This window comes from Littorina saxatilis, unplaced genomic scaffold, assembly GCF_037325665.1.
Source record: "Littorina saxatilis isolate snail1 unplaced genomic scaffold, US_GU_Lsax_2.0 scaffold_947, whole genome shotgun sequence".
Classification (NCBI taxonomy): domain Eukaryota; kingdom Metazoa; phylum Mollusca; class Gastropoda; order Littorinimorpha; family Littorinidae; genus Littorina; species Littorina saxatilis.
In genome coordinates, this window is record NW_027127273.1 from 32,501 (window position 1) to 50,663 (window position 18,163).

The 18,163-nt window shown below is 45.6% G+C and overlaps 1 protein-coding gene and 1 long non-coding RNA gene across 4 annotated transcripts; one reads left to right on the forward strand and one right to left on the reverse strand.

Annotated features, from left to right (window-relative positions):
- Nucleotides 1-3,146: 3,146 nt before the first annotated feature.
- Nucleotides 3,147-17,941, forward strand: LOC138955734 (uncharacterized). Of its 3 annotated transcripts, XM_070327279.1 has the most exons (8): nucleotides 3,172-3,301; nucleotides 9,017-9,139; nucleotides 10,796-10,930; nucleotides 11,317-11,949; nucleotides 13,240-13,421; nucleotides 13,990-14,502; nucleotides 15,494-15,858; nucleotides 16,686-17,941. In XM_070327279.1, exons 1-8 carry the CDS (start codon nucleotides 3,251-3,253, stop codon nucleotides 17,105-17,107), a joined length of 2,424 nt encoding a protein of 807 aa, XP_070183380.1. In that variant the 5' UTR covers nucleotides 3,172-3,250; the 3' UTR covers nucleotides 17,108-17,941. The 3 variants fall into 3 exon arrangements, with proteins under 3 accessions (XP_070183381.1, XP_070183380.1, XP_070183382.1); XM_070327280.1 differs by lacking the exon at nucleotides 9,017-9,139 and having other exon boundaries at nucleotides 3,147-3,301; XM_070327281.1 differs by lacking the exons at nucleotides 9,017-9,139; nucleotides 10,796-10,930 and having other exon boundaries at nucleotides 3,236-3,301.
- Nucleotides 15,000-15,610, reverse strand: LOC138955735 (uncharacterized). Its single transcript, XR_011452345.1, has 3 exons — nucleotides 15,476-15,610; nucleotides 15,150-15,262; nucleotides 15,000-15,118 (listed from the first exon to the last, which is right to left on the reverse strand). It is a non-coding gene; the product is annotated as an uncharacterized lncRNA (long non-coding RNA).
- Nucleotides 17,942-18,163: the final 222 nt, after the last annotated feature.

Sequence of the window (18,163 nt, forward strand, 5' to 3'; positions counted from 1 at the left end):
AACCCACCCAGCACTCTCTCCGACACTTCAAACCATTGACTCTGCTCAAATCACAAGACCTTGCCAACTTCTTAAAAAGCGGTTGTGAAAAGCTGTTAACTGAACATTAAAAATATTTGTGTTTGTTTCGTGGTGTACAAAAAACCGGGACTATTGCCTTTGTTTGCATCCAGAGGAACAGAGAACTAGCAGTGACCGACAGAGAACCAGCAGTGACCAACAGAGAACTAGCAGTGACCAACAGAGAACTAGCAGTGACCGACAGAGAACTAGCAGTGACCAACAGAGAACTAGCAGTGACCAACAGAGAACTAGCAGTGACCAACAGAGAACTAGCAGTGACCAACAGAGAACTAGCAGTGACCAAACAGATTGGGACTGTTGAGGGGAAGATAGGGGGTGGGGGTTGAAGGGGGTGGGGGTTGAAGGGGGTAGGGTTAGGGGTAGGGGGTGGGGGTTGAAAAGGGTGGTTGGGTGATCGACAAAGAGAATGACTACAAATGGGATTGTATGATTTGCTTAATGTGAACTCATTATGACATAGGTTTTTATAGACTTCTATACATATGAAACGTTGTGCAGTTTAACCCAGCAAGTCTTTTAACGTGTGAAGGTTGTGTTCCATAATGCGCTGTTTCTCCACTGTTAGAAATACTAAGGCGGCTGACCTGTTTTAGTTGCTTCTAAGTTTGCATCGCTCAATGATCCAGACACATTATACAGGCGACATAGTGCATGGTTCTTTAAAGAATCTGTCGGGAAGGGACTTGTTTGATGGCAACAAGTGCATGGTATGTCAAGCATAAGGTGCAACAATTGCTTGTAAAAACAACAAGTCGCGTAAGGCGAAAATACAATATTTAGTCAAGTAGCTGCCATTTTTCAGCAAGACCGTAATACATACTCGTAGCATCGTCAGTCCACCGCTCATGGCAGCCAAAGGCAGTGAAATTGACAAGAAGAGCGGGGTAGTAGTTGCGCTAAGAAGGATAGCACGCTTTTCTGTACCTCTCTTTGTTTTAACTTTCTGAGCGTGTTTTTAATCCAAACATATCATATCTATATGTTTTTGGAATCAGGAACCAACAAGGAATAAGATGAAAGTGTTTTTAAATTGATTTGGAAAATTTAATTTTGATAATAATGTTTATATATTTAATTTTCAGAGCTTGTTTTTAATCCGAATATAACATATTTATATGTTTTTGGAATCAGCAAATGATGGAGAATAAGATAAACGTAAATTTGGATCGTTTTATAAATTTTTATTTTTTTTTTACAATTTTCCGATTTTTAATGACCAAAGTCATTAATTAATTTTTAAGCCACCAAGCTGAAATGCAATACCGAAGTCCGGGCTTTGTCGAAGATTACTTGACCAAAATTTCAACCAATTTGGTTGAAAAATGAGGGCGTGACAGTGCCGCCTCAACTTTCACGAAAAGCCGGATATGACGTCATCAAAGACATTTATCAAAAAAATGAAAAAAACATTCGGGGATTTCATACCCAGGAACTCTCATGTCAAATTTCATAAAGATCGGTTCAGTAGTTTAGTCTGAATCGCTCTACACACACACACACACACACACACACACACACACGCACAGACAGACAGACAGACAGACACACATACACCACGACCCTCGTTTCGATTCCCCCTCGATGTTAAAATATTTAGTCAAAACTTGACTAAATATAAAAAGCAATAACAAGTTTGTCGAATTCTGTTTAACGTTGTAGCTCCATGACTATGACATCATCTCTCTCTATATAATCAAACCCAACAGACATCAGTAGCTCTACGGCGATGACATCATCTCTATATCATCAAACCAAACAGACATCAGTAGCTCCATGGCGATGACATCATCTCTATATCATCAAACCAAACAGACATCAGTAGCTCCATGGCGATGACATCATCTCTATATCATCAAACCCAACAGACATCAGTAGCTCCATGGCGATGGCATCATCTCTATATCATCAAACCAAACAGACGTCAGTAGCTCCATGGCGATGACATCATCTCTATATCATCAAACCAAACAGACATCAGTAGCTCCATGGCGATGACATCATCTCTATATCATCAAACCAAACAGACATCAGTAGCTCCATGGCGATGACATCATCTCTATATCATCAAACCAAACAGACATCAGTAGCTCCATGGCGATGACATCATCTCTATATCATCAAACCCAACAGACATCAGTAGCTCTACGGCGATGACATCATCTCTATATCATCAAACCAAACAGACATCAGTAGCTCCATGGCGATGACATCATCTCTATATCATCAAACCAAACAGACGTCAGTAGCTCCATGGCGAGGACATCATCTCTATAAAATCAAACCAAACAGACATCAGTAGCTCTACGGCGATGACATCATCTCTATAATAATCAAACCCAACAGACACTGAAAGAGCTTTGAGGTGCACGCGACGAGCACGTGTCGACTCCAAACAGACGTCAGTAGCTGTATATATAATCAAAGCCAACAGACACTGCCCGGGTTTAGGCCAATTCACTATACATATAATTTAGTGAAAAGACAAAACAAAGATAAGTTGTTGGAACGTTGGCATGTGAAACGGACGGATATATTATACGTTATGTGTATTGTTGACCAAAATATGACATGTGACACAGATCGAGACATAATCATTGTTCCTTGGATCCGCGCTGGCGACTGAGATGCAGGTGAACAATGACTGTCGAGATCTGTGTAAAATGTCATAGTTTGATCAGAAATACAAATAACATGCACGTATCGATCGAATCTGCTTAGAATTCCCCCCAAAAAATTTACGATTGAACGCACACAAACATGCAATATGTTGTAGTCTCCCCTGCCGCCTAAATATCAATTTTTGTCGGACTCTGACGTTACATAGCTTTGAAGAAGGGAAATCCAATGTTCAAACGATACATAAACAAATAACATCAGACAATGAACAGAAAAGAGCATACATTCTCCAGAGCCTTTATTGTGTGGAGAATGTATGCTCTTTTCTGGGGAAGGAAGGAACAACAACAACAACAACAACAACAACAACAACAACAACAAAGTATTGTGACACGTTTTGTTCCCCAACTGAACAATCCCTTCCGGTCATTTCATTCAAACTTTTTCTGCCTGAATTTTCGTCGATTTTTACAAAAGTGGTATCCTTCGTTTTTGTCATACTAATTTTGTAACATGGTGTTGATGTTTCAGGTGAGACAGGACGAGAACAATGGCGAGCCAGCAGTCAGGTAGCGGGGCCATTCCGAAGACATCTCGTCAGGTAGGCCGCTGTCACCGTGTTGTGTTGTCCATAGTGTTTCCCATTGTTTTGTTTTGTCGATCGTGGTGACTTTTGCATACTGATTTGTTGTGCATAGCATTGCATTGTACTGTTCAAATTATATCGTACTGTCCAAATTATATTGTACTGTCCAAATGTTTTTGTTTTTGATTTTTGGCTCACGTAAGTGTAGCCTATGCGAGGCTAACTTTTGTCTGTCTGTGCGTGCGTGCATGCGTGCGTATGTATGTATGTGTGTACAGTGTAGACATACATCACGTACATTCTCACGACAACAGGGGACACTGAACAGTGTAGACATACAGCACGTACATTCTCACGACAACAGGGGACACTGAACAGTGTAGACATACAGCACGTACATTCTCACGACAACAGGGGACACTGAACAGTGTAGACATACAGCACGTACATTCTCACGACAACAGAGGACACTGAACAGTGTAGACATACAGCACGTACATTCTCACGACAACAGAGGACACTGAACAGTGTAGACATACAGCACGTACATTCTCACGACAACAGGGGACACTGAACAGTGTAGGCATACAGCACGTACATTCTCACGACAACAGAGGACACTGAACAGTGTAGGCATACAGCACGTACATTCTCACGACAACAGAGGACACTGAACAGTGTAGACATACAGCACGTACATTCTCACGACAACAGAGGACACTGAACAGTGTAGACATACAGCACGTACATTCTCACGACAACAGAGGACACTGAACAGTGTAGGCATACAGCACGTACATTCTCACGACAACAGGGGACACTGAACAGTGTAGACATACAGCACGTACATTCTCACGACAACAGAGGACACTGAACAGTGTAGACATACAGCACGTACATTCTCACGACAACAGAGGACACTGAACAGTGTAGACATACAGCACGTACATTCTCACGACAACAGGGGACACTGAACAGTGTAGGCATACAGCACGTACATTCTCACGACAACAGGGGACACTGAACAGTGTAGGCATACAGCACGTACATTCTCACAACAACAGGGGACACTGAACAGTGTAGGCATACAGCACGTACATTCTCACGACAACAGGGGACACTGAACAGTGTAGGCATACAGCACGTACATTCTTACGACAACAGGGGACACTGAACAGTGTAGGCATACAGCACGTACATTCTTACGACAACAGGGGACACTGAACAGTGTAGGCATACAGCACGTACATTCTCACGACAACAGGGGACACTGAACAGTGTAGACATACAGCACGTACATTCTCACGACAACAGGGGACACTGAACAGTGTAGGCATACAGCACGTACATTCTCACGACAACAGGGGACACTGAACAGTGTAGACATACATCACGTACATTCTCACGACAACAGAGGACACTGAACAGTGTAGGCATACAGCACGTACATTCTCACGACAACAGGGGACACTGAACAGTGTAGGCATACAGCACGTACATTCTCACGACAACAGGGGACACTGAACAGTGTAGGCATACAGCACGTACATTCTCACGACAACAGGGGACACTGAACAGTGTAGGCATACAGCACGTACATTCTTACGACAACAGGGGACACTGAACAGTGTAGGCATACAGCACGTACATTCTCACGACAACAGGGGACACTGAACAGTGTAGACATACAGCACGTACATTCTCACGACAACAGGGGACACTGAACAGTGTAGACATACAGCACGTACATTCTCACGACAACAGAGGACACTGAACAGTGTAGACATACAGCACGTACATTCTTACGACAACAGGGGACACTGAACAGTGTAGACATACAGCACGTACATTCTCACGACAACAGGGGACACTGAACAGTGTAGACATACAGCACGTACATTCTCACGACAACAGGGGACACTGAACAGTGTAGACATACAGCACGTACATTCTCACGACAACAGGGGACACTGAACAGTGTAGGCATACAGCACGTACATTCTCACGACAACAGGGGACACTGAACAGTGTAGACATACAGCACGTACATTCTCACGACAACAGGGGACACTGAACAGTGTAGGCATACAGCACGTACATTCTTACGACAACAGGGGACACTGAACAGTGTAGGCATACAGCACGTACATTCTTACGACAACAGGGGACACTGAACAGTGTAGGCATACAGCACGTACATTCTCACGACAACAGGGGACACTGAACAGTGTAGACATACAGCACGTACATTCTCACGACAACAGGGGACACTGAACAGTGTAGGCATACAGCACGTACATTCTCACGACAACAGGGGACACTGAACAGTGTAGACATACATCACGTACATTCTCACGACAACAGAGGACACTGAACAGTGTAGGCATACAGCACGTACATTCTCACGACAACAGGGGACAATGAACAGTGTAGGCATACAGCACGTACATTCTCTCAACAGGGGACACTGAACAGTGTTGACATACAGCACGTACATTCTCACGACAACAGGGGACACTGAACAGTGTAGGCATACAGCACGTACATTCTTACGACAACAGGGGACACTGAACAGTGTAGACATACAGCACGTACATTCTCACGACAACAGGGGACACTGAACAGTGTAGACATACAGCACGTACATTCTTACGACAACAGGGGACACTGAACAGTGTAGGCATACAGCACGTACATTCGTACGACAACAGAGGACACTGAACAGTGTAGACATACAGCACGTACATTCTCAGGACAACAGGGGACACTGAACAGTGTAGACATACAGCACGTACATTCTTACGACAACAGGGGACACTGAACAGTTTAGACATACAGCACGTACATTCTCACGACAACAGGGGACACTGAACAATGTAGACATACAGCACGTACATTCTTACGACAACAGGGGACACTGAACAATGTAGACATACAGCACGTACATTCTCACGACAACAGGGGACACAGAACAGTGTAGACATACAACACGTACATTCTCACGACAACAGAGGACACTGAACAGTGTAGACATACATCACGTACATTCTCACGACAACAGGGGACACTGAACAGTGTAGACATACAGCACGTACATTCTCTCGACAACAGGGGACACTGAACAGTGCATGTAGACATATAGCTCGTACATTCTTACGACAACAGGGGACACAGAACAGTGTAGACATACAGCACGTACATTCTTACGACAACAGGGGACACTGAACAGTGTAGACATACAGCACGTACATTCTCACGACAACAGGGGACACTGAACAGTGTAGACATACAGCACGTACATTCTCACGACAACAGAGGACACTGAACAGTGTAGACATATAGCTCGTACATTCTCACGACAACAGGGGACACTGAACAGTGTAGACAAACAGCACGTACATTCTTACAACAGGGGACACTGAACAATATAGACATACAGCACGTACATTCTCACGACAACAGGGGACACTGAACAGTGTAGACATAGGGCACGTACATTCTCACGACAACAGGGGACACTGAACAGTGTAGACATACAGCACGTACATTCTCACGACAACAGGGGACACGGAACAGTGTAGACATACAGCACGTACATTCTCACGACAACAGGGGACACTGAACAGTGTAGACATACAGCACGTACATTCTCACGACAACAGAGGACACTGAAAAAAAGGTTGCTCTCCCGAAAGATGACATTAAGCAGAAATGCTGCAGAAACAAACAGTTTTTCCCCAGCATTTCTGTTTTTCTGCAGAATAACTGAATAAAGTCATGATCCGCTAAGGATAATTATGCAGAAATGCTGCAGAAAAAACGGGTTTTCTCCAGCGTTCGTCTTTTCTGCAGAATAACTGAATAAAATCATAATCCGCTAAGGATAGAGGACACTGACCAGTGTAGACATACAGCACGTACATACTCACGACAACAGAGGACACTGAACAGTGACCGGCACGGTTGGCCTAGTGGTAAGGCGTCCGCCCCGTGATCGGGAGGTCGTGGGTTCGAACCCCGGCCGGGTCATACCTACCTAAGACTTTAAAATTGGCAATCTAGTGGCTGCTCCGCCTGGCGTCTGGCATTATGGGGTTAGTGCTAGGACTGGTTGGTCCGGTGTCAGAATAATGTGACTGGGTGAGACATGAAGCTTGTGCTGCGACTTCTGTCTTTTATGTGGCGCACGTTATATGTTGAAGCAGCACCGCCCTGATAGAGCCCTTCGTGGTCGGCTGGGCGTTAAGCAAACACACAAACAAACTGAACAGTGTAGACATACAACACGTACATTGTTACGACAACAGAGGACACTGAACAGTGTAGACATACAGCACGTAGTTCTCACGACAACAGGGGACACTGAACAGTGTAGACATACAGCACGTAGTTCTCACGACAACAGGGGACACTGAACAGTGTAGACATACATCACGTACATTCTCACGACAACAGGGGACACCGAACAGTGTAGACATACATCACGTACAGTCTCACGACAACAGGGGACACCGAACAGTGTAGACATACAGCACGTACATTCTCACGACAACAGGGGACACTGAACAGTGTAGACATACAGCACGTACATTCTCACGACAACAGGGGACACTGAACAGTGTAGACATACAGCACGTACATTCTCACGACAACAGAGGACACTGAACAGTGTAGACATACATCACGTACATTCTCACGACAACAGAGGACACTGAACAGTGTAGACATACATCACGTACAATCTCACGACAACAGAGGACACTGAACAGTGTAGACATACAGCACGTACATTCTCACGACAACAGGGGACACTGAACAGTGTAGACATACAGCACGTACATTCTCACGACAACAGGGGATACTGAACAGTGTAGACATACATCACGTACATTCTCACGACAACAGGGGACACTGAACAGTGTAGACATACAGCACGTACATTCTCACGACAACAGGGGACACTGAACAGTGTAGACATACAGCACGTACATTCTCACGACAACAGGGGACACTGAACAGTGTAGACATACAGCACGTACATTCTCACGACAACAGAGGACACTGAACAGTGTAGACATACAGCACGTACATTCTCACGACAACAGGGGACACTGAACAGTGTAGACATACAGCACGTACATTCTCACGACAACAGGGGACACTGAACAGTGTAGACATACAGCACGTACATTCTCACGACAACAGGGGAAACTGAACAGTGTAGACATACAGCACGTACATTCTCACGACAACAGAGGACACTGAACAATGTAGACATACAGCACGTACATTCTCACGACAACAGGGGACACTGAACAGTGTAGACATACAGCACGTACATTCTCACGACAACAGGGGACACTGAACAGTGTAGACATACAGCACGTACATTCTCACGACAACAGGGGACACTGAACAGTGTAGACATACAGCACGTACATTCTCACGACAACAGAGGACACTGAACAGTGTAGACATACAGCACGTACATTCTCACGACAACAGGGGACACTGAACAGTGTAGACATACAGCACGTACATTCTCACGACAACAGGGGACACTGAACAGTGTAGACATACAGCACGTACATTCTCACGACAACAGGGGACACTGAACAGTGTAGACATACAGCACGTACATTCTCACGACAACAGGGGACACTGAACAGTGTAGACATACATCACGTACATTCTCACGACAACAGGGGACACTCGCATTGTACGTTGCAGGCGTGCTGCCAGTGCAGCAGGGAATCACGGTGCATCAGGCAAGGGGTGTGTGACTGCCGTGCGAACTGTACCCGCTGTACCAACTGTGCTGCTCAGGGCTGTACGAATCGCGCCGTTGATCTGGTAGGTCTTGGGTAGCCTAAAAACTCATTAAAATAAAAAAATAACATTCACATACTTCAAATAATCTTTTGTCACTAATTCCTTTCTAAATTTACTTAGACACAACATTCCTGAGAATTCTAAAACACTGATTCCTGACTTCCTGACAATTAAAGGGAAAGTAATCCTGACATTCCATTTGTCAAGAACAAGCACAGTTCCTTCCCTTACACTAATAGACAAATCAGTAAGCCCCCCAAAAGTACTTTGTAAAAATGGTAAAGAATGAATACGAATGAATACTTTCACAGGTTTACATGTTTCAAGGAGATTAAGACGTTTAACAAGATTTGACAAAAGAAGTGTTACAAGACATGCGGTTTTTAGAACCGTCTACAATGTTATCGTGATTGCCACAGGTTGTAGGCACATTAAACAACAAACAATAACCAGCCAACCAACCCATCTCTGTCTGTCTATCTCTGTCTGTTTATCTCTGTCTGTCTATCTCTGTCTGTCTATCTCTGTCTGTCTATCTCTGTCTGTCTATCTCTGTCTGTCTGTCTCTGTTTGTCTGTCTCTGTCTGTCTATCTATGTCTGTCTATCTCTGTTTATCTCTGTCTGTCTATCTCTGTCTGTCTCTGTCTGTCTATCTCTGCCTGTCTGTCTATGTCTGTATATCTCTGTCTGTCTATCTCTGCCTGTCTGTCTGTCTGGGTCTGTTTATCTCTGTCTATCTATCTCTGTCTATCTATCTCTGTCTGTCTATCTCTGTCTGTCTATCTCTGTCTGTCTATCTCTGTCTGTCTATCTCTGTTTGTCTATATATGTCTGTCTATCTCCGTCTGTCTAACTCTGTCTGTCTGTCTCTGTCTGTCTGTGTCTGTCTATCTCTGTCTATCTCTGTCTGTCTATCTCTGTCTGTCTATCTCTGTCTGTCTGTCTATCTCTGTCTGTCTATCTCTTTCTCTCCTGCCCCCTCCCTTCCCCCTCAGCTCCTACACGGCCGATCTAATCTGTGAATTTGTTGGGGGTCGTATTCATGCATTGTCCGTTTCAGTGTCGATCAATGCAAATAGACTGAACATTCCTCATTGATGACGATCGCTACAGCCAAGTTGATGGTTGAGTGTTTGGAACCCCGCCATCTGCTTGATAAAGAGAAGAGATGTTCCGATCTCCCGGGTCACTTTATTTGCATACATGCTTGCCCCCCCCCCTCCCCCCATATCATGTTGTGGCACAAAACCAGGTAAAAATGGTAAAGATCCTGAAATCCATGTCAGTGAATTATAGAAACATGAAAATACCAAGCATGCATCCCACAACACAGAGTAGAGTATAAGTATATGGCCGACGGAACATACGGCCAAGCACATACAATCCTCTTCGTGCAAAACCATGAGTGTACGTGGGCGTTTTGGCCCACAAACGCACAGGAAAATAAAATAATGTTTGTACCATGTGAGGAAACACGTTCACATACTATTGCATGACAATAAGGTGAGTCACACTATCTAAAACAACGCTATGACAGAAGTGACGGTCATATCACGCACACAACTCATAATTATGAACAGCGCTATGACAGAAGTGACGGTCATATCATGCACACAACTCATAATTATGAACAGCGCTATGACAGAAGTGACGGTTATATTATGCACATCACACAGGGACCGGCTGTGGAATGTGCTCCGCCGTGCAGTACCTCTGGGTCACCGGGGAACCAGGCTGTCTCTCCTGCCCCGCCCTTAATGACAAGATCACAGGAATCAGAGGACCAAGTGTTAAAGTTGTCAGACCATGAGGTAAATTCATCTCAGAAAAAAAAAACCACACACCGAAACCTCATATTTTAAGACTTGAAGTTATGTTTAAAATGAATAAGGTGCATTATCATTAGTTTTACTCTTTTTGTGTTGTTGTTGTTGTTGTTGTTGTTGTTGTTGTTGTTGTTGTTGTTGTTGTTGTTGTTGTTGTTGTTGTTTTCCTTGTTTTCCTTGTTTTTGTTTTTCATTTTGAATTTACACCATAGAACAATTATCTGCTGTGTTTTAGGCAAATATTGTGTGAACCACCAACGAGACATAAGTCCCTATTTGGTGTCTGTATTTTCACCGTCTTCATAGTTGACGTAGGTTGTGAATGGTACTAGAAGGGAGTAGACAGTACATCATCATGTCTTTGATTCCAGAGAGAGTTTCTCAACGCCTGGTTCCCTCACCTTGAGAGCGAATCATACATAATCCCCCCGGCTCACATTGACACTGTGCATGAGAGAATGGTATATATCGGAGAAGGTGAGCGAATGCAGGTACTGAAAACACAGCAACAAATAGACATAGATAAGAGTAGAGAGGTCAGGGACACTGTCCGCATAGACACAGTGCTGAAAAATGTCCACCACTGCATGAATCAGATAAAGAACAAAGCCACAAGGGAAAAAGAAATTATGGTACTTCTGACCCAAGCTAAATTTGGTGTATATGGTGCCCATAACCAAAGCATCTATACTGGTGCAGCCGCCAGGAACACGAACAGCGTCAAAGCAGAGCCGTTGAACCTGGAGGAGGACTTTGTTGACCTGCTCGCCATACATCGCGAGCGTGGGATAATGATGGCGGCAATCATACCTCAGACAGAAGACGACCCCCTTGCAGTTCAAGAAGAACTAAAGAAGGCCGCTGCCTACCTGAAGCAAGCCAGAGATGTTGTGAGGCGCTCTGTTCTGGGTGACCTGGTAACACAGCCAGCCCTCCACCAGGCCATTGTACTGCCCGACACAACGAGACGCTGTCTGGAGGAGGTGCTGCTGAACATGAGCGATGTAAGTTAACTCTTGACCTACACTCGCTCACACACGCAAAAACAGACGAACGCAGGAGAGAAGTAGAGAGAGAGAGAGAGAGAGAGAGAGAGAGAGAGAGAGAGAGAGAGAGAGAGAGAGAGAGAGAGAGAGAGAGAGAGAGAGAGAGAGAGAGAGAGAGAGAGAGAGAGAGAGAGAGAGAGAGAGATTTGTTCACCAACGTAAAGTAAGGGCCAGTTCATAGCGCTAGGCTTTTTGTCCACACACTGTATGCAGTGTCCGTCCGTATGTCCGAACAAAAAACTTAACGTTAAGATTATCTCGGATGATTTTGAAGCTAGACCTTTAAACATTTGCAGACTTTTGGTATTTAATAATCTTCCGATTTGACCCCGATTTGATTGACCTTCGTCAAATGTTGGGGTCACAGCGGGGTCATGCTCATCAACTTTTTAAGTTTAGTTTCTTTCAGATATTTGGGTAACAAAGCCTCCATATTTCACACAATTGTAGGTGTTATTAATCAGCAGACATGACCAAAATGTAGCTTGTTTCGAAAATGTTCACAGTAATAGCATGGACATGTTTGCTGGACAAGATGATCACCACTGAACATATCTGGAATATTACAGGTCACACTTTTGATCAAGTTTTGTTCGATTATTCTGATGCCAACGTTCTCTTGAAAATTTAATTTATGAAGCTGAAATAGGAATTTTCAAATATTTTTTTTATTGGGGTTAAGTCTTAAAATGTGGGTTAACTTACAGAGGTTATGAACAAATAATCTTTAAAAATAAAAAAAAGGGTCCTATTGGGGGAGGTCAGGCATAAAAGGGGGTGGTTTTATAAGAAGGGAGGGACTCTATTGTGGGAGTGGTGGTGGCGGGAGTCTTTCATAGGGGAGGGAGGGGGGGATCCTAAAATGGGGGGGGGGGGGGGGGGTTACATTGTTGTGGGACAAGACGAAGGCGAGTCGAATAAGCATTTGCTTTTTACTTCTTTACTGGAGCTCTAAGAACAATGACCTTGAATTAGAATAGTAGACATCATTTTTTTGTCGCGAAAACGACGTCACTTGTACTTTACGTAGCCTTATGCGCGTCACCACAAACGGGAAACTCTTTTCCGAAAGGATGGTTTGCTTTTGTCCAGAAAGTTGTCTTTTAGGCTGGTAAACACTAAATCAGGAATGAAGAGATTTCAAACTCAGGTAGGCCTAATGTTACACTGTCTTTGTGTGCATCGTGTATTAAACCATCCCGTGTGCCATTTTCCGCATTCTCTACAGTCCGTGTGTGTTGACCTCAGTTACAGGAGTTGCAGGAAGGCCTCAGCGTCGAGTCAAGTCGGAATGTCAGCCAGGTGTGTCTATGTGAGGACGATATGGCTGACCAGACACGGCTCGACGCGTGGTGGAGGGCAAGCTTTGAACGGAATGAGGGCGGGGACCCTGCCATGGATGCAGCTACCTACACACAGTTGGTTGCCAGGTACTGTTGCATAGCTGTATCATATTGGTGAAGCGCACGCACGTTTGTTATTACTTAGCCTGACGTCATCTATCTTTCTTTCTTTCTTTCTCCCGACCCCCCTCCCCCCCCCACCCCCCAACCCCCTCTCTCTCTCTCTCTCCCCCCCTCTCTCTCTCTCCCCCCCCCCCCTCTCTCTCTCTCTCACTCTTTCTCTTTCTCTCTCTCTCTCTCTCTCTCTCTCTCTCTCTCTCCCCCTCTCTCTCTCTCTCCCCCCTCTCTCTCTCTCTCTCACTCTCTCTTTCTCTCTCTCTCTCTCTCTCTCACTCTCTTCTCTCTCTCTCTTTTTCTCTCTCTCTCTCTCTCTCTCTCTCTCTCTCTCTCTCTCTCTCTCTCTCTCTCTCTCTCTCTCTCTCTCTCTCTCTCTCTGTCTCTCTCTCTCTCTCTCTTGTTTCTTGTTACGTATGTGTGCTTGTGTGTGTGTGTGTGTGTGTGTGTGTGTGTGTGTGTGTGTGTGTGTGTGTGTGTGTGTGTGTGTGTGTGTGTGTGTGCGATATACCTAATAATGTGTGAATGTGTATGATGACAGATTCTCCATACCACTGACAACGGTTGAGCTATTCCTCAGCAGACAGCCACGACTACAGCTGTGGACCCAGGGCCATCTTGTTCACGCTGTTGGAATGGAGCATGGTCGACCAATGACATGCATCGCTCTGTTCCCGCAGCAGTTTCAAGTCTTGGAGGAGCCGCCAGACGACGACGACGTCGACGTGAGGATCCTCTGGGGCCCGACGGGCACTTCGAAAAGCATAGTCTTGATAATAAAAGGTTTTTTTCTGCTGAGGAAGGGCTGCGGCACCGTCTTTGTTCTTCAGACGAGTGATGATGGCGCTGCTGCTGCTTACCTTGTGGGTCATCAGGTGAGAGAGACTGCCGGACAGGGAGCCGGCAGCGTGCAGCTCGTCAACATGGCGGGGGTACGGCAGTATGGTCACTGGACAGAGGAAGGCAAGAAGAAAGTGCAGGCCTGGGTGGAGGAGCTGTGTCAACACGCACAGACACACGGACGCGTGCACATCCTGGCCGATGAGGCTGAGTGGTAAGAATGACGCTGTACACTGAATCTAACACTGCCTCCTGTCACTCTTGTGTTGGCCGGTGTGGTCGTGTTCGTTGGAAGGAAGTCTGATAATTCACAAATGTTATTATATTCACACCTGTTTTATAACAAGGTCATTCCTGGGCTTTTGGTCGAGAAAATCGGAAGATTTATGTAGAAGTAATGGCTCTTTATTTTGAAGTTTGAATAATAGACTGGGGCATGTTTATTAGATGTAGAATGTGAATTCAGCAACTGTCACTGCAGTGTGTACTGATCAGTGATGTTATCAATCTGTCCGATCAGGCGCCACCCTTTCTTTGTCTGCCATTGGAAAAACTTGGTCAAGGTAACGAAGAGTGGAGCGAAATAACGTCATTCTGTTTACGTCATTATTAATCATTGCGTCATTTCATTTCAGGTTCACTGTGATTCTTATCCTGAACAGCAATCTTTGTGACTTCCTTTTTGCCAGGCGTTTTTGTTTTGTTTTATCAGTTTCGTAATTCCAGGTGTAATCAGGCACTGACACACCTGTCCGTTCTGTTACTGTGACGTCATCACGAAGATCTACACTGCGTTAAAACAACTGAGTTTTGTGAGAACTATAACACACCTGTCTGTTCTGTTTCTACACACTGACACACCTGTCCGTTCTGTTACTGTGACGTCATCACGAAGATCTACACTGCGTTAAAACAACTGAGTTTTGTGAGAACTATAACACACCTGTCTGTTCTGTTTCTACACACTGACACACCTGTCCGTTCTGTTGCTGTGACGTCATCACGAAGATCTACACTGCGTTAAAACAACTGAGTTTTGTGAGAACTATAACACACCTGTCCGTTCTGTTACTGTGACGTCATCACGAAGATCTACACTGCGTTAAAACAACTGAGTTTTGTGAGAACTATAACACACCTGTCTGTTCTGTTTCTACACACTGACACACCTGTCTGTTCTGTTACACCTGTCTGTTCTGTTACAGTGACGTCATCGCAGAGATCTACCGGGCGTTAAAACAACGACACGTCCGGTTCACCTTGTGGGCAGCAGGCGTTAAGCTAGATGTACCTGCCGACATGGAGCGTTACGTCCGCAAACTGACACAGCCCCTGAGAAGCCCACCTGCTGTGGTGAGAGAGGTGGAGCAGGCTCGTGATATGAAGGATGGAACGGTCCCGGCCTACACCAGGCCGCCAGTGTCCGCACCGTGCGATGGCCCACCTGTCCTGACGGTTCGTCACTATGGTGCTTACCACAGTGACAGACAGGGACATGAGGGTGGCGACACATGGCGGTGTGCACTGTGCGGGGAGCTGGTGGCAGACATGCTGCGAGATCTTCGTGTCGGTCAGTACACCTCTCTCTGTCTGTGTCTGTCTGTCTGTCTGTCTGTCTGTCTGTCTGTCTGTCTGTCTGCCTGTCGGTCTGTCTGTCTGTCTGTCTGTCCGCCTGTCTGCCTGTCTGTCTGTCTGTCTGTCTGTCCGCCTGTCTGTCTGTCTGTCCGTCTGTTTGTCCGCCTGTCTGTCTGTCTGTCTGTCTGTCTGTCTAACTGTCCGGCTGTCCGGCTGTCTGTCTGTCTGTCTGCCTGTCTGTCTGTCTGCCTGTCTGTCTGTCTGTCCGCCTGTCTGTCTGCCCGTCTGTCTGTCTGTCTCTCTCTCTCTCTCTCTCTCTCTCTCTCTCTCTCTCTCTCTCTCTCTCTCTCTCTCTCTCTCTCTCTCTCTCTCTCTCTCTCTCTCTCTCTCTCTCTCTCTCTCTCTCTCTCGCAATGCAGTATAAGTGTCAGTCAGGTTGGTGTACAACATTTCGATGACGTCATTATACTTACAAGAAACATTGATATTTACGTCATTTACTGTGACGTCGTTACATAATATCGTCACAAGTCTGCCAAGGTGAGGTGTTGAACCCTAAATAATATAAAATTGTGTTTCCTATTTTCAGGTGGTTGTGGTGCTGCTGGTGTGGTTGTAGTCTCTGTTCACGTGTTGCTGCAGCCGGTGTTGGTGCGGAAGTTAGACATGGGTCGTCGTTGTTGTTTGTGTCGTGGTTGTTGTTGATGGTGATGGTGGTGTCGTCGTCGTCGTTGTTGTTGGTGTTGTTGTAGTTGTTGCAGTCGGTGTGGATGTATATTACACAACGACGATGTGATGTTGACGGTGTGTGTGATGTTTCAGGTTGCGATGACAACGCTCCCCACGGGCAGGGCGGCCTCACCTACAGCGACGTCTTTGTGCTGGGTGGCATGAAGTGTGACACAGACACACCGGATGATGACCTCTTCTCACCAGCACCCTTCATCCGGGGCCTCGAGTCACGCGGCGTCCCCACCCGTAAGGTGGCTCATAACGACACAGCGGCCGTTAGACAACTGGCTGAAATGACATCGGGTCCCACACAGAGAGCGGCAGGTAGGGGTCGAGACGAGGCGGTGACGGTGGCCAATCAGAACACAGTATGGGGCTTGGAGAGACACGTCGTCGTCTTCCTGGACAGTGTGTATGATGGTATTGGTGATAATGCTGCCACTACCGGCCGCCTGAGATCCATGTCGCGGTCCACGGCCCAGGTGATCTGGGTGAAGAGGGTTAGGAAATAGACAGCGACAGCGACACTGAGTGACACCCACATCTCGTCACCGCCACCACCACCACCTGTCTCAACTACACGTCCCGCAACGTCCAACGATGTCTAACAACAACCACAACAACCACAACAACAACAACAACAACCGTTGAACTGAAATTCAGCATTTTATTGACTCCATTTACTGAAAATCAGAAATACCTGTCCTTACAACCTGCCGCTCTCTGACAACTACGACGACAACATCATCCTCTACCACGACATCCACCACCATCCGCCACCATCACCACCGACACCGACAACAACAACCCGAGTGACATTTTTATCGTTTTAAAATACGGAAAGAAAAATCTCTCAACACATCGCTTGTTGTTCACTGACAAGCGCATGATTTCATTAAAAATTAGCGTCATCAAGAAATGACGTCACGGACAGACAGTAAATGTTCTAGGGACAGTGGAATGCGTGGTCTATCGCCATGGAAACATCCATGAACATGCTAACAAGAGAGAGAGAGAGAGAGAGAGAGAGAGAGAGAGAGAGAGAGAGAGAGAGAGAGAGAGAGAGAGAACAAATACAGAGACAGAGAAGGACAGAGAGATGGACAGAGAGATGGACAGAGAGAGATGGACAGAGAGATGGACAGAGAGATGGACAGAGAGATGGACAGAGAGAGTGGGAAAGGGGGAGAGAGAGAGGAAATATCATTTTGATACCATACGTCTACCGCTGAGAACTGTTTTGGGATATTTTGCTAAAAAACAACAAATACTGTGATATCAATTCAGTGTCAAAACTATTCCGGTTCTTAAACGATTAATACATTCTACGTATGATGAATTTGAAATCTTGTTTTCTTCATTTTTGACAGTTCATCTGCGCGAGCATGTGTGGGTGCTTTGATGTGTGTGTGTGTGTGTGTGTGTGTGTGTGTGTGTGTGTGTGTGTGTGTGTGGGTATGTGTGTGTGTGGGTATGTGTGTGTGTGGGTATGTGTGTATGTGTGTGTGTGGGTATGTGTGTGTGTGTGTGTGTGTGTTTGTGTGTGTGTGTGTGTGCCTTGGCGGCAA